At 63.8% G+C, this 19479-nt stretch overlaps 2 protein-coding genes across 11 annotated transcripts; both read right to left on the bottom strand.

Moving 5' to 3' along the window:
• Positions 1-3661: 3661 nt before the first annotated feature.
• Positions 3662-9958, bottom strand: DNASE2 (deoxyribonuclease 2, lysosomal). Of its 3 annotated transcripts, none has more exons than XM_073318828.1 (7): positions 9872-9958; positions 7353-7549; positions 6854-7028; positions 6261-6345; positions 5726-5887; positions 4609-4806; positions 3662-4279 (listed from the first exon to the last, which is right to left on the bottom strand). In XM_073318828.1, exons 2-7 carry the CDS (start codon positions 7442-7444, stop codon positions 3942-3944), a joined length of 1050 nt encoding a protein of 349 aa, XP_073174929.1. In that variant the 5' UTR covers positions 7445-7549; positions 9872-9958; the 3' UTR covers positions 3662-3941. The 3 variants fall into 3 exon arrangements, with proteins under 3 accessions (XP_073174929.1, XP_073174928.1, XP_073174930.1); XM_073318827.1 differs by having other exon boundaries at positions 7353-7491; XM_073318829.2 differs by lacking the exon at positions 9872-9958 and adding an exon at positions 9658-9845 and having other exon boundaries at positions 7353-7491.
• A 1086-nt stretch (positions 9959-11044) lies between these two features.
• Positions 11045-19460, bottom strand: LOC140901024 (uncharacterized). Of its 8 annotated transcripts, none has more exons than XM_073319182.1 (9): positions 15555-15810; positions 15093-15146; positions 14760-14837; positions 14203-14259; positions 13491-13550; positions 12745-12809; positions 12056-12137; positions 11559-11617; positions 11045-11259 (listed from the first exon to the last, which is right to left on the bottom strand). In XM_073319182.1, exons 1-9 carry the CDS (start codon positions 15684-15686, stop codon positions 11091-11093), a joined length of 756 nt encoding a protein of 251 aa, XP_073175283.1. In that variant the 5' UTR covers positions 15687-15810; the 3' UTR covers positions 11045-11090. The 8 variants fall into 8 exon arrangements, with proteins under 8 accessions (XP_073175283.1, XP_073175286.1, XP_073175290.1 ...); XM_073319185.1 differs by having other exon boundaries at positions 15093-15143; XM_073319189.2 differs by lacking the exons at positions 12745-12809; positions 13491-13550 and adding an exon at positions 15823-19460 and having other exon boundaries at positions 15555-15666.
• Positions 19461-19479: the final 19 nt, after the last annotated feature.

Below are 19479 nucleotides of genomic sequence, written 5' to 3'. Positions count from 1 at the left end.
GTGTTCTTGGGGAACCAGGGCGCAGGACTCAGCCCGTCTTGACTCACAAAAGACCTTCCCCTCACCCCCCCCCCCGCCTCTGCTTGAACCAAAACCGATCAGAAGAAAGACTGACAAAAAGCAGTGCCAAGGCCGTGGGAGACCCCCCTAAACCCCTAGGATAAGGGGGACGGGATTAAGGAAACTCCCCTGGCCTCATTTGCATCGAGGAGGGGACAAGGAGGCATCTCCATGAGCATCCAGAATGGAGAACGGCGCTTCCAAGGCAAGAACCACAGGGAACTCTGGGACCAGAAAAGCAGGGAAACACGGCATGATGGGGGGATCTCTCCTCCAGATGTTAATGAACCCAGCCAATGGGAGCTGTGGGGGCCACGCTTGGGATAGGGGCAGCGTGCGGAGCCCCCTGGCTGCCCCTATGCGTGGGAGCCAGAGCGGGGACATGCCGCTGCTTCCGGGAGCCGTGCAGCGCAAACCCCCAACCCCGCTCCCTGGCTGGAGCTCGAGGGCCGGATTAAAACGTCGGGAGGGCTGGCTCCTCATAGGATGGGTGGGGGTGGGCTTTCTTCCAGGGGGCTCAATGGGCCAGTGGCTGGGCTGAGCTGGGAAGTATCGGAGCCAGCCCAGCCCCCACCCACCATGGCTGGCGGCGCTTGGCCAGGGAGGGGATGGTTTGGGAAGGTGCCCATCAGGGAAGCGCTCATGGGACCTGGGGAGTGGAGCTGGTGGTTAGAGCGGGGGTGGGGGGGTGGCTGGGAGCCAGGACTCCTGGGTTCTGTTCCCAGCTCTAGCAGGGGAGTGGGGGCTAGTGGTTATATCAGGGGGGCTTGGACTGAAGTTCTATCCCTGGATCTGGAGGAAGGGGCCTAGTGGTTAGAAAGGGGGTGGGACTGAAGGGGAAGGAAGCTGGGTTGCACCCCCACCCCCACCCCCCTGGCGCCAGCTGGGTCAGGGCAGGCGAGTTGTGTAATGCGGCTCCCAGCTGGGACATCATGTTCCCAGGCTGCCTATTTATAGTGCCCGCCCCCCCCCCCATTACCTGCGTATGCAGCTTGGGCAGGGAAGGGGGTTGGGAGGCAGAACTCCTGGGTTCCTTGGGAGGGGAGGGGGTGGAGAAGGGGGTGGGAGGCAGGACTCCTGGGTTCCTTCCCTGGGAGGGAAGGTCTAGCAGTAAGTGGGGGGGCGGGGGTAGGGCGTCTCTTCCCTCCCCATGAGGCTCTGGCCAGTTCCTAGAATCCCAGCCCAAGCTCCCACCCCCAGAGGCGGGGCCGGAGCCGGGGGCCGGGGCCAGAAGTCTGTGCCCCCTTGGCTGCAGCCTACGATGGGGAAGGTTCTGAAGGATGGGGGGAGGTAGCAGCCCTGGGGGGCCGCTGGCAGAACCTTCCCCATCCATGGGGGGTGGGGGGGCGCGAACTGCTGTAGCTCTGCCGGTGCCCCTCATTCCTGACCCGCAGCCCCCTGCTAACCCAGCCCTGGGCTGCCCACCCCCCCACTTCTGCAGGTGCCCCTCAACCCTGACCTGCAGCCCCCTGGGCTCTTAGGTAACACAGACAGTCCCATTTCCCCCTGCCAGGGGGCGGCGGGGGGTCTTGGTCCAGCTGGCGGTTCTGTGACGGGGGCACCTGCCCCCTAGGACCTTTGGGCACCATCCAGCAAACTCATTTCTGCCCCGTGACCCGGCCGGGATCTGGACTCTGCCACCTCTGACAGGCCAGAGTCTGTCCCAGCCCCCCTTCCCCAGGGGTCCCAGAGTTCTCCACCCCCACCCCCAAAACCTCTGGTGCTGCTGTTTCCTGCCCTAGAGGTTGGGGCCGGGGCCCTTTGCCCAGCCTCTGACTGAGGCCTGGGGCAGACAGGCGGCGATTGCCCCCTGTCCCAGGCTGCAGGAGGTGGGCAGGGCCCCCCCACTCTTGTTGGGGTGTCAGTGGCTTGTAGCAGGGGAGCAGTGAGATCACACCCCTCCTCTGGGGGTACTAGCAGGGCCCAGTGGGCAGCCCAGCCTGGTTTCCCATTCCCTCCCATGGCCGGTGGGGCTGGATCCGCCCCATGGCCCGATGGAGGGGGGGGAAGACACAGGTCGGGGGGGGCTGCGGGCTCAGCCTGACAGGGACTAGGCAGGGATGATGACACCGCTGCGCCCCCACCAAGGACCCCTGTTGAGCCTTGGGGGAAGAGTAGGCCCTACCAAAACACGGGAAGCCAAACGGGACCTTCGACAGCAGATCTCAAGGCAGCAGCTTGGGCAAGGGGCGGCGGCGGGGGGGGGGCGGGGGGGGGCGAGGAGAGACCGGAGCACAGGGCGCCCCCTGCTGGCAGAGATTGTAAAGACATGATGCCCCCCCCCCCCCCCACACACACACAACACCCACACTCCCCACAACACTCCCACCAAACAGCCCAAGACACACACACTCCATTGGGGACCCCCCTCACCCCACCCCAAACACACACCCTGCACACAGCCTGCACAGTCCAACCCACACACCGCAACCCCCACACCCTGCAACACCAACACAGAGTCCCATGCACTCCGCCACAGATACACACAGCTTGTAGGCAACACACCCCACAATCCCCATACACGCCCTCACCCCACTGACAGACACGCCCAGAGCCACCCCGAACGCCGGCCATAGGGACTGGAGCGTTCGGCTGCCCTGCAAGCCTGGGCCACTCCCGGTGGGGCTACTGGGGACAGGCCAGCCGGCTGGTCGGAAGAGATCCACCCCAGATCAGACCCATGGGCCCATCTACCCTGGCATCCCACCTCCCGCAGTGGCGAGGACGAGGGGTTGCAGAGGAAGGTTCAACACTCCCCCTCGTGGGCACTGATGGAATAACCTGCCCTGGGCCCACTCCCTTGTCGCACCCCAGGCTCCACTCCGACCCCCTGCTTACCTGGGGCTGGGGGGGGTGAGGGATGCTCCAACCTCCCCTCCCCAGGGAGAACAACATTAACACTAAATAGACACTAACTGAGGGCAGGGCACTGGGATGGAGAAGCCAGGGGAGGGAAACTGAGGCACGCAGCCCAGCAACAGGCAAGCACCCAGCGCCAGGCACTGCAGGGTTGGGCCTGGGGATGGACAGATAGCTGGGGGATGTATGGGGATGGGAATCTACCTCAGGGGTCCGGTCAATGTCAACAGCCCCCCCGCCACCTTCACTGTTAACCAAAGCAGAGATTTGCCCTCCCCAGCGGATCCTGGCTAGTATCAGGGCCCATGACTGGGCCCCCCAGCCTCACTGGTGCTGAAACTTTCCACAGCAGCAGCCTGCAGGTGACCCTGGGAACCCTCCTTCCCCCCCGACCCTGCCCTGATTGCCTCTTGGGGCAGAGTGGGACCCCCTAAACTCCTCCCCTAGCTGGGCCGGGGACTCACTGATCACATCCAAGTCACCCTAGTGTCTGGGCAGCTCCTGGCCTGTACAACATCCATTCTCACACACACCCCGCTGTAAGGAAGGGCTATTCCCTTGGGGAAACTGAGGCAGGAAGGCAGCGCAGAGAGTTGAACCCAGATGTCCTCTGTCCCTGGTTGGCACTGACCTCTCTCCTCTAGCACCCCTAGGTTATTGAAGGGATGTCCCCCTGCCCCAGTTCTGGCTGCCCCCAGAGCACCACCATCAGGTGTCGGGCCAAGAAAATTGCAAGACTGACTTAGAAATCAGGAGATTATTATTGAAAGAACCAGTGCAGTGGCTGCATTTATACAGGGGCATGGAGACCCCCCCCAGCTTTGCAGACACCATTGAATCCACTCTGCCCCACAGCCCCAGAGAGGTAGGTAAGTGCAATTGTCCCTACATCACTGATGGGGAAACTGAGGCACTGAACCAGCAAATGAAGTGCTCAAGGTCCCCCAGAGAGTCACCAGGGCAGAGAACCCAGGACTCCTGACTCCCCATCCCGGCTCTACCCACTAGACCCCGCTCCCCTCCTAGCACTTGCTATACTTCTGCACCAGGGCATAATAGGATTTCCAGACGGCCGGATCCTGCTGGCACAGGGTCCCACCTCCCCGCTGCTCCTCCTCCAGGTTGCGGTTCATGTCGCCCACGCAGGCCCAGCCGGGTGTGCTCTCGGTGCTCACGCACCACTTGGAGTGGTCGACAGTGGCTGGGAAGTCGGGCCCCGGGGCCGGGAAGCCCAGCTCCTCGATGTTATAGACCCGGTAGGGCCCCGAGCAGTTGGAGGGCAGGACACCCCGCGAGTTGGGCCAGAACTGGACGTAGAGGTCACTGGAGAGTGCCTGGGCCACCCAGCCGGAGTAGAGATCTAGGGGGCAAAGAGCAGGGGAGGGGTTAGCAAGCTGGAGGGAGGGGAAACGGGGGCGGGGAGTCAGAGGCACTGTGGGGCTGATCTGGGGGGAACACATCAGAGGGAAGATGGAAGGTTGGGGGGTAGAAGACCCCAGGGGGAGCCAGCTGGAGTAGAGATCTGGGGCAGCCAAGGTGTTGGGGGGGTAGCACCACTTGGGGCGGTTATAAGGCCATGGGGGGGGTTGGGGTTTATCCCCCCCCATGCATGAGTGTGGGTCTGGGACCTGCCAGTCCCCAGATACTCCCCCCGCCCCGTAACACGGCTCCCCCCGCCCCTGTTCTCACCGTCGTGGAAGAGCCGGAACTTGGCCAGGCTCAGGAAGCGACGCCCCCCCAGCGAGGTCAGGGCCACGCTGCGGTTCCAGGGGGGCTCCCGCACATGCTGCATCTCGGAGGCCAGGTGCAGGTCGGGCAGGGCCTGGGCGAAGGCCCCCTGCACCCGGGCATCGAACACCACGGGGTCGTCGAACCTCAGCTGGGTGCCTAGAGTGAGTTGGGGGAGGGGGTGTTGGGGGGCAGCGGGACAAGACCTGCAGCCCCCCCTCCCCAGGTGAAACGGGTTGGCCAGGGCTCAGCCCAGCCCCAGGTGCCCCCATCACAGACTCTGCCCCAGCAACAAGCCATGGAGAGTGAGCCCCGCTGAGTCATGGGGGGTGGGGGGGGCACACAGGGGCGGGGGTCACTCTGCCACGACTAGGCTGCACCCTCACTAGGGTAGACACAGAGTCAGTCCCCAGAGCTGGGATAGAACCCAGGAGTCCTGGCTCCCCCCTCCTCCGCAGCTGTAGCCACTATTAGACCCCACTCCCCTGACAGAGCTGGGATAGAACCCAGGAGTCCTGGCTCTCCCCTCCCCCGCAGCTGTAGCCACTACTAGACCCCACTCCCCTGACAGAGCTGGGATAGAACCCAGGAGTCCTGGCTCTCCCCTCCCCCGCAGCTGTAGCCACTATTAGACCCCACTCCCCTGACAGAGCTGGGATAGAACCCAGGAGTCCTGGCTCCCCCCTCCCCCGCAGCTGTAGCCACTATTAGACCCCACTCCCCTGACAGAGCTGGGATAGAACCCAGGAGTCCTGGCTCCCCCCTCCCCCGCAGCTGTAGCCACTACTAGACCCCACTCCCCTGACAGAGCTGGGATAGAACCCAGGAGTCCTGGCTCCCCCCTCCCCCGCAGCTGTAGCCACTACTAGACCCCACTCCCCTGACAGAGCTGGGATAGAACCCAGGAGTCCTGGCTCCCCGCTCCCCTGCGGCTATAGCCACTAGACCCCTACTTCCCGCTCAAATCCAGGATAGAACCCAAGAGTCCCGGCTCCCAGCCCCTGCTCTAACCACTAGACCCCACTCCCCACCCCGGGCTGGGAGAGGACCCAGGCGTCCGGGCAGATGGAGCACCTACCGATCTCCTTGAACTGGGCATAGGGGAAGGTGACGCACAGGAAGGACTGGCCGTTGTGCAGGCCGCTGTGGGGCCAGGCGTAGGTCTCCGTCACAGGGGGCGGGTAGTGGGGGGTGCTGTGCAGCAGCCAGAAGCCCTGGGCTCTGTCCAGCAGGACCACGCCTGGGAGACGGGGACACAAGGGAGGAGAGTCAGGGTCCAGATGGCCAGGGAGAGAACCCAGAAGTCCTGGCTCCCAGCCTCCCCCCTCCACCCCCCTCGGCTCTAAACACTAGACCCCACTCCCCTCCTGGAGCTGGGGAAAGAACCCAGGAGTCCTGGCTCCCAGACCCCCCTCACACCCCGCTCTAACCACCAGCCCCCACTCCCCTCTGGGAGCCAGGGTCGCTGTCTGGGGCAGTCCCTTGTCTCTCTCCCTCCCTTGGGGCAGACTCGCTGCCTCCCCAGCATGGGGAGGTGCTGCCCAGAGCTGCTCTGGGCCCCCCTGGGGGCGGCTGGGCTCAGGCTGGTCGTGGCGGGGGGCAGAGGGGGTTACCCTTGGTGTGCCCCCTAGGGCTGGTGGAGGAGGGGACGTTCTTTGGGGGCTGGTCGTTGTACAGGACATAGGCCGTGTCCTCCGTCTGCAACAGAAATGGGGGCTGAGTTCTGGGAGGCCCTGCCCCGCTGCCCCCTGGCCCCCCACCCCTCTCCCCACTTCCCTGCCCCAGTGCCCCCCACTGCCCCTTCCCCACCCCTTTGCCCACTCCCCTGCCCCAGTTCCCCCCACTGCCCCTCCCCCGCCCCTCTGCCCCAGTGCCCCCCACTGCCCACTCTCCTGCCCCACTGTCTCTTCCCACAGCACAGCCCCTCCCCCAGCCATTGCTCCCTCTCCTGCCCGTACCCTCAGTGCCCCCTTCTTTCCCCAGCTTCTCACCTACTTCCCCCTCCCCAGTTTCTGCCTCCCCCATTGCCCTGCCCCTGCTCTGCCCTCCGGCTGCCCCATCTCCCCCCACACAGCCTCCCCACCCCTTTGCCCAGCTCCACCTCCCCTGCCCCCTTGTCTGTCCCAGCTTATCCCCAGCTCCTCCCTCCCCGCACTGTCCCTCCCCCAGCAGCCCGGCTCCAGTTGTCCCCCTCCTGCCAACTCACCCTCCTGTTTGCCCCCTGGTAGAGCTGCAGCAGGGTCCTGCCCACGGCGCTCTGGGTGCTGTTCATGAGGGTGCGGCCGGGCACCCAGCCGCCGGAGCGGGCATCCTGGTACATGTAACGCATGCCTTCGGCCGGGGGGCTGTGCCGGGGCCAGGGCAGCTTGTAGGCCAGGAACCTGGGGGGAAACCAGACCCTTTTAACCCTTTGGGGCCAGACCCTGCCTAGGGGGTGGGGGAGCCATACACAGGGAGCCCCGGTGCCTCCCCCTGATGCCAGGAGCAAGGGTATCCTGGCACGGATGCCATGGCTCACTGCGATACCCACTCACCCAGCCTGTGGCTCGGGGTGGGGGTGGGGAAAGATGTGCTATGAGAACCAGGGACACCCCCGCCTCATTTAAGCCCCACTCCGGGGCCCCAGGGGCACACGCTGTCCCTTTATGGGGTGAACAAGTCACACGGGCTGGGGGGGGCTGACATAGGGGAAGGGGGGAACTCACCAGTCCACGGGCTGCCCGGCATCATCATAGCAGGAGATGCCGCCCCCAGCCACATGGGGCAGGGCCACGGCCAGGAGGAAGAGGGGCAGCATCCTGGGGAGGGGGGAAGACACCAAGCCGGATCTGAGGGGAACAGCCCCTGCAATGCACACAGGTACCACCGTGAGGCGCACACGAGTCACACATGCATGTCGGCCCTACAACAGGGGTGGGAAAATTTTTTGGCCTGAGGCCCACATCTGGGTATGGAAATTGTATGGGGGGGGCCATGAAGGCTCATGAAATTGGGGGGTGTGAGAGGGTGAGGGCTCTGAGGTGGGGCCAGAAATGAGGAGTTCAAGTTGTGGGAGGGGGCTCTGGACTGGGGCAGGGGGTTGGGGTGTAGGGGGGTGAGAGCTCCAGCTGGAGGTGCAGGTGATGGGGTGGGGCTGGGGATGAGAGGTTGGGGTGCAAGAGGGTCCTCTGGGCTGGGACGAAGAGGCTCAGAGGGCAGGAGGGGGATCAGGGCTAGGGCAGGGGGTTGGGGTGCAGGAGGGGGTCAGGGGTGCAGGCTCCGGGTGGCGCTTACCTCAAGCAGCTCCCAGAAACAGCGGCGTTTCCCCTCATCTGGCTCCTATGCGGAGGGTCAGCCAGGCGGCTCTACGCACTGCCCCGTCCACAGGTGATGCCTCTGCAGCTCCCATTGGCTGCAGTTCCTGGCCAATGGAAGCTGCAGAGCCGGCGCTTGGGGCGGGGCAGCATATAGGGCCCCGTGGCTGCCTCTACACATAGGGGCCAGCGAGGGGACATGCCGCTGCTTCCGGGAGCCGTGCAGAGCCACAGCATGCTCAGAGCGGGGCAAAAACCAGACCGTGCTCCCCGGCGGGAGCTCAAGGGCCAGATTAAAACTTCTGAAGGGCCAGATGTGGCCCCCGGGTCGTAGTTTGCCCACCCCTGCCCTACAAAAACAACCAATTCCCACCAGGGCATCCCCAGCCAGGGATGAGGGGCTGGTGGGTCAAAGCAAGGCAGAGGCTGGGAACCAGGACTCTGGGGGGTCTCTTGGAGGGGTGGGAGGGCCTAGTGGTTAGATGGGAAGCTGGGACCCAGGACTCCTGGGGCTGGGAGGGGAGTGGGATCTGGTGGGTGAGAGCCAGGGGCAGGGCTGGGAGCCAGGACTCCTGGGTTCTATGCACCAGCTGCTCCTCACATCCACTGATGTCTGGGTGAGCCAGGGGTGCCCAGCTAGTCCATGACTTGGGCTCCGGGAAGGGGGCTTCCAAACTGGAGGTGTCCAGAATCAGAGGGGAGCTCAGGCCGGGGCTCGTTGCCCCCCCTCCCCCACCCCTGCAGCCCTGAATCATTTGTGTGGCTTGTCCCCGGGCCCCTCGGTGGGGCCGACGTCCTTCCGGGGATGACGCGCCAGGGGCCGGTATCACAAACCGAAGGCACGGCCCTGTTCCAGCACACACACTCCAGTCCCAACCCCGAGTTCCTCGGACCAATTCCTCTTTCTGTGCCAACGGCTCGGGGGGAGGGGACCGGACAGAGCAACGCAGGCCACAGGCAGGGCCCGGCATTCAGCCAGTGCGGGTGATCCCATTCTGTACCCCGCCCCAGAGGCAGTTGCATCTCAGCGCTGGGCAGGGGGGGCTGTTTATTTGGGGACCCGTGCCCCACCCCAGAGCTGGGGACAGAACCCAGGAGTCCTAGCTCCCAGACACCCCTGCTCGAACCACTAGCCCCCACTCCCCTCCCAGAGCTGGGGACAGAACCCAGGAGTCCTAGCTCCCAGACACCCCCCTCTGCTCGAACCACTAGCCCCCACTCCCCTCCCAGAGCTGGGGACAGAACCCAGGAGTCCTGACTCTCAGACACCCCTGCTCAAACCACTAGCCCCTACACCCCTCCCAGAGCTGGGGACAGAACCCAGGAGTCCTGACTCTCAGACACCCCCCTCTGCTCAAACCACTAGCCCCCACTCCCCTCCCAGAGCTGGGGACAGAACCCAGGAGTCCTGGCTCCCAATTCGATTCTTGGATCATCCCCCCGCCCCCAAGGTCTTCTTCCCCAAAATGATGTGGAGCTGAACTGGTCACAGCTCCAGGGCTTTGTCCCCCCACAGTGGGGTCCTTCCACAGCAGGCGGGGTTTTTGCGGAGGGGGGGGTGTCTCTCCTTGCTGCTGTACAAAGTCGGTTTCTGGGGGCTGCCAAGCTGGCTCCTTCCCCTTGCGCTGACCCCACACAAACACATAGAGCCTTTGTCGCTGTGGGGCTGGATGGGGGGGCTGGATTCTGGGGTCCCTGGGGGCTACCCAGCAGATACCTTGCAGTGGCCTGAGCCCTGGGACCCGGCCCGGGGCGGAGATGCAGCTGCCGCTGGGGTGGGGCACGGGGGCTGTTTATACAGGCTCCCCGAGCCCGGCGCGGAGATGCAGCCGCCTCTGGGGTGGGCGTGGGGCCGTTCGCCGGGGCTAGAAGCTGGAGGGGGTCCAGCCCAGCTGCGGTTGGGCTTGTTCTGGGCCGGGGCCGGGGGTTACCTGACACGGGGGAGCGCCACGTCCCGGGAGCGCCCGGACCTGCCCTCTTTGCCTGCCCCACTGCGCCAGCCCCACTTCCCCTTCCCCAGCTGAGCAGCACGTGACCCCTGGGGCCCCTCCTCCGCCACGCCCCCCCGGCTCCCAGCCAGCTCCCACACCCCCAGGGCCGGTCTGTGGGGCACGCACGGTGGGTCCCACCAGAGATGGCTTAGGGGAGGGTTTCCTGCCAGTTAACGACTTAATTGTCTTTTAAGGATTTAATGAGTCCTGTGGGCCCGGTGGGGATTATTAATTACAGGGAGTGCGGGGCTGGGAGCCAGGACTCCTGGGTTCTATTCCTGGCTCTGGGAGGGGAGGGGAGTGAGGTCTAGTGGTTAGAGCTAGGGGGTGAGGTTGGGAACCAGAACTCCTGGGTTCCACTCTCAGCTGTGGGAGTGGGGTCATGTTTGGGGAGGGGCATTGCTGGGAGTCAGGACTCCTGGGTTCTAGTCCTGGCTCTAATCAGTGTGTGCTCTGTGCCTCAGTTTCTCCATCCACACAACGTGGATAATGGCCTCACGAATGCAGCCTGGCTGTGAGGGCCAGTTAGTTCATCACTGGTAGGGGCTTGGAGACCAGGGGGACAGTTTTCTGAATTAGGGGTTATTAATTACCAATTATTAATTACTCCAGCCCCAAGTGCCCAATTGTTCCTTCCAAGGGAATGTGATTCCCTAGCTCTGCCCCTCACTAAAAGGCAGATCCCTTCAGCACCACTAGGTGGCGCTGCTAATTCATCCCATGGTCCCTGTGGAACTCCTCGCTGCTGGGCTGTGGAGCCTGACACTAGCTTATCTGCCTCCTGTGGGGGAGGGATTCTGAACAGCAGCTGCCGCTTTGGCAAGAGAAGAACCCCAGCTCCCTGGGATTCAGGGAACCAGCCCCCATGTCCTGACCCACTTCCCCCCGCCCCCTTGGGCTGGCAGGGTGTTGAGCCACTGAACTGGCTGGGGTGGGAGAGGGTACCAGATACCAGACTAGATGGGCCCATCAGAGGTGGTAGCAAGGGAGGAGGGGGAGACCAGGCTGGTCCATGGGTCTGATCTGGGAGCTCGGGGGGGTCCCAGGATGGATGGCCCATGAGTCTGATCTGGGGGGCTGGGTGGTGGGGAAATGACCCCAGAGACAAGTTCCTGTGGTTTATTTGTTTATTAGCAGTTGTCGTTGAGCCCCGCATGGCTCAGGGGGGCTGCATCTCCTTGGGGCGCATGTAGAGCCAGGGTCTGGCGGGCGGGGGGCAGGGCTGGTGTGACAGCAGGGCACAGAGGGGACCCAGCACCAGGGGGCCCAGCAGGGCCAAGAACAGGGCCTTGGCCAGGGCCCAGAACAGCTGCCCGGCCAGCCGCAGCCTGGGGAGACGGGGGGCAGCATAAGATGGGGGCCTGGGGGGAACCCCCATGCACCCCCCAGACACACAGACCTTCCTCTGGCCTGCCCCCCTGGACCCATACCCTTCCAGACACCGCCCTTGCCCTGTCCCCATGTCCTCTCCCCCCAGAGACCCCTCCCCCCCGCTCCCCAAAGACCCCTTCCCCCAGAGGCCCTCCCAGGTCCTGGCCCCCCAGCTCCAGAGCCCTGGTCCCCCACATCCCCCCTGGTCCCCCCCCCAAACTCCCCCAGCCCCTCCATGGTTGCTGGGGCTCCTCACCTTAGGGGGAGTCGCCCCCTTGGCCCTGAGGCCCCCGACTCCTGACAAAGCAGCTTCTCCTGTGGGGGGAACAGCAAACCCAGTGAGTTGGAGCCCCCCCCCACACACACACTTCACAGGGAGTCAGGGTGAGGGGCCCAATGGCAGCAAGCGCTTCTGGGAGGGGACCCCCATTCAGCACCCCCATCCCGGTGGGGTTCCTTGCCCAAATGGCCCCCCTATATGCCCCCCAAACTTCAGAGACTGGCTGTCTGCATCCAACCCCCCCACTGGAAACACTCACCCCCCTGCTGCCCAACCATACCTCCCCATAGACGGCCCCCTGTCTCCACTCCCCTCTCCCTCCCCCATCTCCCTGTAGACTGGCCCCTGTCTCCTACTAGCCCCCTTGCCCCCCGCAGCCTGACCCCCACCTCCTCCCAGCCTTCTGACACCCCCCCACACCCAGTACAGCTGAGCCCACAGCCCTCCAATCCTGCCCCCCGTCTCCCCCATACCGTCTGGTCACGCAATCTCTCCTCCCACAGGAGGTTGCTGGCTGGGGTCCCAGGGAGTCTGTATAGCGCCTTCCTTTGGAAGCTGAGGCAGAATACAACATTAGTGCCCCCAAGACACCCCCATACTCTGGAAGGAATGGGGTATGACAATGCAGCTTCTCCCCCCCAGGGGGGATGAGCCCCAGGCATCACCCCCCCGTTGGGATCCCCGGGCCCCCCCTTCTGAGCCCCCCCACCCAGCGCCAGCCAGGGGCCATGTCTGAGTCCTGGGGTCCCCTTAGTCCAGGCAGTCCCTCTGTTGTTCGGCCCTGCCTGTGTTGGAGGTCGGGGGGCCACAGGCTGAAGCAGGGGGCGGGGGTTGCTACAGGCATTGCCTCCTCAAGCGTAGCCCCACCCCAGGCACCCCAGGGTGCTACCCCACCGTCTGTGACCAGTGTCTGAGGCCTGGGGGTGGGGTGACCATGACATCAGGGTCTCCCCCCCCAAAATCAAGCCCTCTCCACCCCCATCCTAGGCAGGAGGGGTTGCGACTTGCTGACAATATCTCACAGCTCCCGCGAGTGGCTGCCCCCAGAACCGCCCCAGGCCCTGCAAGCGATGCCCATTGCTTCCTGTCAGCCCCCCTCCCCCACCCCCCCACCGGAGAGGCTGGTACAGTCACAAGGAGCCTTGGGTGGCCAATCACTCACAGCTCTGCCTCCTGCTGAGCCTCCAGCACCAGATCACCCCAGCAGCTGATATTCCTGTGCAGGACCTTGGAGGGACAGGATCGTGCCCCTACCCTGGTTACAATCCGATTGGCTGCAACAGCCCCACCCCCAGCCCGGGCAGAGGGGAATTTGGTCTCTGTGGGCCAGTCAGTCCCCAGCCTATGGGGCTGGTGTGTACGTGTGACAGGATGCTCCGGTGTTAGGCTGAGCCCCAGCGAGCTCATCCCACACCATAGATGGGAACAGCTTCCAGCCACCACCCGCTGGATTCGCACTGGCAACCCAGAGGCTAACGGTTCTATGGTGAGATGGTCCCACTGAAATCGGGCGCTGCCCAGATCCCGACTGAGATCAGGGCCCCTTTGTGCCCGGTGCTGCCCAGACCCCAACTGAGATCAGGGCCCCCTTGTGCCGGGCGCTGCCCAGACCCCGACTGAGATCAAGGCCCCCTTGTGCCCAAGGTCTCCCATCAGGGAACAGGGCCCCAGTGTCCCCAGCCCAGCCCACACTCACTGGAGGACCACTCTCTCTGGCAGAGGAAGGAATTTGGGTTTTGCAAGCATGGAACCAGCTGCTTTCCCAGGCTCAGGATCCTCCACCAAAATCAGGGGAAGTTAGGAGCCTAGGAAGGATCTGGGCCCTGCAGGATAAGGCGGATTGCTCTGACCCAAATGAAGCTCCCTGAAACCCGGGGGTGGGACAGGACAGGACAGGACAGGACGTACCTGGGTTCTTCGAGAAAGTCCCTGGATGGTCCCACTCAGCTCTTCCATGTGTCGCTGCTTCTAAACCCACCCCCACCCCCAGACAGGAATGTGGCTTTGGTTCTGGGCCCAGAAGGGCACAGCTCGTTAATTACAGCCCGTGAAACCAACCAGAGAGCTGTGATGATCTCTGGCAACCCGGGCGGGGTGGGTGCAGACCAGGCTGTGGGTGGGGGCAGCCACCTCAGAGCTACAAAACACTGGGGCACCCGGGCTGGGTCTGAGCCCACAGATCTCCCCAGCCAGCCACCGCCACAAAGGGGCGCCCCTGGGAAAAGCTGGATGGGTCTGGAGACCGCAGGCTGGGGGGGGAACAGGGCGCAGAGGGGGAAGGTTGGGAGGGGGTTCTAGGGAGCACAGGCTGGGGTGTGTGATTCTGAGGAGGTGACGGGAGCACAGGTTGAGGGAGGAGGATGCAGGGGGGCTGACTGGGGCTGGGGGAGGGAGGAGGGGGCAGGGCCAGGAGATCAGCCCCTTGGCCCAAGATGTGAGGGAATTCTTTGGTCCCATCCCATCTGGAAAACACTGTGAGCCTGTCATGCCCCTGCTCAAACCAAGCAATAGGAGACTTCCAGGGAAGGCATGAACTGACTAGAGGGGCTGGGCTAGCAGGGGTCTGTGGGTCAGGAGTGAGGGGCCTGTGCTGAGACCTGGAGCTGGGGCCTGGCCTTACCTCCCGGATCCTGTCAGCCTTGGCCCGACGTTTGGCCTCCATGTCCCACAGGTGCCTCTGGTGGGAGAGGAAAAACACAGGGTTTCCCTTAGCCCCTGTCCAACAGTTGGGTTCCCCACTCCCCTCGCCCACAACAGGAGCTGCTGCCCATGGCTGGGGAGAAGGGTTGTCAGAGACCCCCCAAGACACTCCCTTGTGTTTCAGGAATAGTTCCTGTAGGGTCTGGATTCCCCAGTGGACCTAGGCTGGGTGGACGTCCATGGTTCAGAAGCCATCGTCCCACCCGGACGGAACACACCTCTGTGACTCAGTTTCCCTAGATGGGATCTGAGAAGGAGGCAAGCTGCGCGGGGGTCTCTTTGTTGGTGCCCCAGCTGCCCTCACTCTGGGGTGCAGGGGGAGCATCATGGGGTGGGGGGCTGGTGTGTATGAGGAGGGGCTCTCCCTGCCCCTCCCTGCCCCAGGAGTCCACGGGGGAGTCGGTCTCTGCCCAGCTGTCCCCCATACTCAGTGACACACCCCAGCCTCAGACCTTCCCCCTCCACCCCCCAGTTCACCTGCAGCTCGTCCTCCTGCACCCACAGCTGCTGCAGGGCCTGCTTGTGGGTCTTCTCCCACTCTCTCTGCTTGGAGACCTGTGTGGGGAGCGGCAGGCAGTGAGCACACGGGTGGTGGTGGGGATAATGGCAGTGGGAAGGACTGGGTGGGACCTGCAGGGCGCCCGCTCGCAAGGAACGGAGGCCCCCAGTTGTGGACAATGACCCTATCCGGATGTGGATCCCAGAGCACCTCAAAGGCCATATGGGGAAACTGAGGCCCAAGGTCACACAGACAGTGACAGAGCTGGGGATAGAACCCCAGTCCTGACCGCCGCCACCCCCCAGACCCACCTTTCCCTCCAGCTCTTGGATGGTCTCAGCCAGTCTCTGGTTTTCTTTTTCCTGCTGGGCAATGAGGGGAAATTGCTGTTGCAAAGCAGGGCGGGGGGGGGGGGGGGGACCTGGCTCCTAGCCCCATGCTAAGCCTCCTGCCAAGCCCAGCCTTTGCCTCCATGCAGACCCCCCCACCAACCCTGCCCAGCCACTACCCCGCTCGCCAGTCTGAAGCCACATCCCCCTGCTGCTGGCCTGTCCAGGGAGACCAGATGGCTCGCGGGAATGACACATGCGACCTGGCCCCCCAGGGGGCACCAGCGCCAATCCAGCCCCAGGGCAGGGGCCCGGCTGGCTCGGGGGGGGGGGGTGGGGCATCCAATCCGGCCCGTGGTTGCTATGGCGCTGGTCCCCATGGTGCCGTGGCGCCGGTTGCCGTGACGCCGGTTGCCGTGGCGCCGGTTGCCGTGGCGCTCTCACCCACTGGGGGATGTGGCGCTGGCGGTTCTGCTCTTGCCACTCCCGCAAGGCGCCCTGAGCCTCCTCCAGCTCCTCCCGCAGCACCCGGGTGGCCTGCTCCAGCGACTCCAGGCTGCGGGGACAAGGGGGCATCAGGCGGGGGGGGGCACGCCCAGGGCCTGGCCCTCCCTGCCCCCCAGGGACCACAGCACAGGCTCCACCCCCACGCACCTCCTCCGCCAAGGTTCCCTGCCTGGCCCCCCCTACACCTGGTGGGGGGGGGTCTCACCTCTGGGCCTGCAGCAGGGCGCAGAGCCGGGCCTGGCGCCCCAGCAGCCCCTCATAGTGCCCCTGCCAGCGCTCGGCCTGGGCCAGCTCCTCCGCAATGAGCTCCTGCAGCCGGGCGTTCTCCTCCGCCACGCTCCTGCAGCGCAGCGGGTGTCAGGGCCCCCCCGGCACCAGCCAGTCCCCCCCCCGCGAGGGGGTGCCCCCCGCGCCCACCCACCGCCGCTCCGGCACCTAGGTCCGCTCAGCCCCACATGCTGCCCCCCGCACCCGTCGTTACAGAGGTCCCCATACAGAATAAGGCCCGGGGAGGGCTCCCGGGGGGGGGGCTGAGGGGAATGGACGGGGGGGTGTGGATCTCGGAGGGGAGCCCCCTCTCCCCAAAGAGGAGGGCCTGCGGAGTGGCTGGGAGTGAAGGGGAGGGACAGGCCCTGGCTGGTCTATGGCACAGCGGTGCGGGGGGGGAGCAATGCCTGACACAGCCAGAAAAGCCACGGCTGAGTGCTCCCCCTCCCCCGGTCACCCCCCCACTACGCAGCAGCCAGGACAGGACACCTGAGCGGATGGGGAATCCCCCTACAGGGGGCAGCAGTACTGGAAGTCAGACCCATAGTAGGCTGCACTCACACAGCATCCATCCTTCTCTTATGGGGGGGGTCTGATGTGACACAGCCCCTCCTCCCCGACTGGGCCGGTAACCACCCCACATTGCCCGGTTACGGTTGCCATCGCCATACCACATGTTGCTTAGCAACCAGCTGGAACACATGGGATACAACACAAGGGTTGGGCGGGGGGGGGCTGTATCTCCATAACCCCCCCCCAGGCCTGGGAGAGAGCCGGGAATGTGTGTGTGGGAGGTCCCTGTAACCATGGCTACTGGGCATCCCCTTCCCCAGACTGGGGTGGCAGCCAGTTCACCAGCCCCCACCGGAGGGAGGAGGGGCAGGGCAACCCCTTGGCCTTGGGGCGACTGTCCCCAGAGGGCACAGCAGAGGGCGCTCTCCCCCCCTGCCTAGTCTGAGCATGGCAGCCTGGCCCAAAGGCTTCAGCATTCAACTGGGAGTCTGGACACCCGGGCTCCGTTCCCAAACTCTACCTCTGACCTTGGGCATGTTGCGTCCCCGCGCTGTGCCTCAGTTTCCCCTCCACACCCTGTGTCTATTCAGCGTGTGAGCTCTTCGGGGTAGGGACTGCACCACAGTCAGGGTCTGTGCAGCGCCTGGCCCAGTGCGGGCCCTGATCTCAGGCGAAGGGTCTGGGCAGCACCTGGCACAAGGGGACCCTGATCTCCGTCGGGGTCTCAGCAGCGCCTGGCACCAGGGTTCTCAATCTCTTTGAGAGACTTCAGACTCTTCCCTGAGCAGGGGCTGCCTCGGTGCAGCTGAGGCCGAGCTGAGCTCTCGTGAAGAGCTGGCGTTCCCCAGGGCGCTCGATGGCCCGCCCGCTCCCGTTGCTTCAAGGCCCCATGTGCCGATTCCCTTGCATGACTCAGGCCATCAGCCGTCCCCCAATTAATCCCTGTCTGAACTCGTGCGGTTCTCCTGGAAAAATTGGCCAGCTAGACAAGCTGTCAAAGTGACGGAGAATCCACCACGCCCCTCAGTGACCTGCCCCAGTGGGTAGTTCTCACACCCTGAACATTCACACCTTATTTCCAGCCTCATTTTGCCTCGCTTCAGCTTTCAGCCGTTGGTTCATGGTCGTCCTTCCTCTGCTCGCCTGAAGACCCCACGATTACCGAGTTGTTCCCCATGGCAGTACGTTCAGCCTGGGACCGAGCCAACCCTTCTCCTTCTCTGCGTTACCCAAAATCTAGGGAGCTATTTGCGTGCCCGGGGCTGATTTAATGCGCTTTAACTTGCAAGTGTAGACAAGGCCAGTCCAATGCTAGATTGACGTAGGGCAGCTTACTACGTCAGCATCCACACTACGGCCGTGCTCCCGCCGATGCCGGTGCCCGGCTGCCCCAAGATCATTACTCCCCCTCCGGGAGAGGCGTAGGGCTAATGTCAGTGCAGTTAGGGTGACTGTGTCCCTGCGGACCCTGCATTACTTACAGGGGCCGCTGGCTGCCCTTCTTGTCAATTTCACAGCTCCTGGGCTACAGGCCTGAAATTGAGGAGAAAGGCTGGTGGAAGGTTCCCTGCGGTGAACCCCAGGGGTGGGTGGGAACCTCCAGCTGGAGCCCGGCTGCCCCCTGGGCTCCTGCTTCTAGCTGAACTGCTGCCCCAGCTCCCCGCTACCTGCTGGGAGCCCTGCTGCCCCTGGGGTCCCAGCTCCCAGCCCCGCTCCCCGTTGGGAGCCCAGCAGCCGTCCGGGCTCCAGGCACTGACCTCCCCACCAGGAGCCCGGGGGGCAGCCTGAGGTTTGTAGGTTTGTCTCCTACCCCTTTAATCAAATCCTATGGCTCTTCTCTGACCCTTCCACTGCTGGAAAGGGCGCGTGTCCCTTCGTGTTTCACAGATGCGTCGGCCACACGCTCCCAGATCCGCAGGCCAACTCGGCTTGGCACAGAAGCGGCTGGGGGTAGGGCTGGATTTGGGGTGCTTTCCTGCAAGATGACCCCCTAAACCAGGCAGGCTGAAGGGTGACGCTGCAGCTGCACCTTCACACCACCAGGGGGAGCAGCGACCCTACTCAGTCCTCCCCCAGATGCCTGTTTCTGCTGGTAAAAAGGTAATTGATTCGATCCCTGGATCGGGGCCCTTGTGGGCCCCCCTGCTGGGCCCCCCAGAGAACCCAGCCACGCTGTTTGGAAAACACTCATTCGCAATTAGAGGAGGAACTGGGCCTGCTAGGTGGGGTCAGACCCGAGGCCCATCTAGCCCAGCATCTGCTGCCACAGGGGAAGATGTAAGACCCCCTGCAGCCATAGGTCACGCTGTGCGCTCTGCTGAAGATCACCTTCAGCCCTGGCACATCGACATACGAGGTTAATACCCCTTCCTGAATTGTCATCAGCATTCATGCTACCTTGGGCTAGTTTCAGTGTCCAGATCACCCTCCCAGCCCTCTTCCTGAGGCCCTGGTCTCAGCACCATCCAGTAGCAGTGAGTTCCATTGGCTAACCCTGTGGGTATCATTCCTTGGATTGGATTTGAATTTGCTACTGCTCCCTGCCCCTGACTGGCTCCTGAGCTCGCATTACAAGGCAGGGAGAAGAGAAAGATCCTCCAACCCTAGCCCTGTCTTTTGATAGCCTGAGGTCCCACTTCGAGATCTCCTGGCAGAGGGAACTAAACCCCCTCTGTTCAAAGGCTCTGCATGACAGCCTGCTCACCCTCTGAACCCCCATCCCTTTCAATGCGCTCCGAGATTTATTTTTAATTCTTTTTTTTAAAGTACGTGAAGGCAAAACGCACCAAGTGAAGGGCTGGCTCCACCCACCAGGGCCGAGGCCTGGAAAGACTCACGGCTGGGACAGGTGTAGCCCGTAGGGTTGTTTTTCATTAATACAGCAGGGAAAACGTGGGGTCTTTTCCTGAACTGAGACAAGCGTGGCAGTAGGCACTGCCTTCCCCTGGGGCTCCGAAACCTACCTCTCCGCTGGCGGGGCTTATATATAGCCAGAGAGCCTCTCTGACCGCTGGCAGGAGAACAGGTCGCAGGGAGGTTATGATGTTTCAGTTAAAATGGCAGGTTGGGAATTCAGGGTAGA

This window comes from Lepidochelys kempii, chromosome 20 (genome assembly GCF_965140285.1).
Source record: "Lepidochelys kempii isolate rLepKem1 chromosome 20, rLepKem1.hap1, whole genome shotgun sequence".
Classification (NCBI taxonomy): domain Eukaryota; kingdom Metazoa; phylum Chordata; order Testudines; family Cheloniidae; genus Lepidochelys; species Lepidochelys kempii.
The sequence above is the reverse complement of the archived record's forward strand: the minus strand, read 5'-3'. Positions and strand labels throughout refer to the sequence as shown.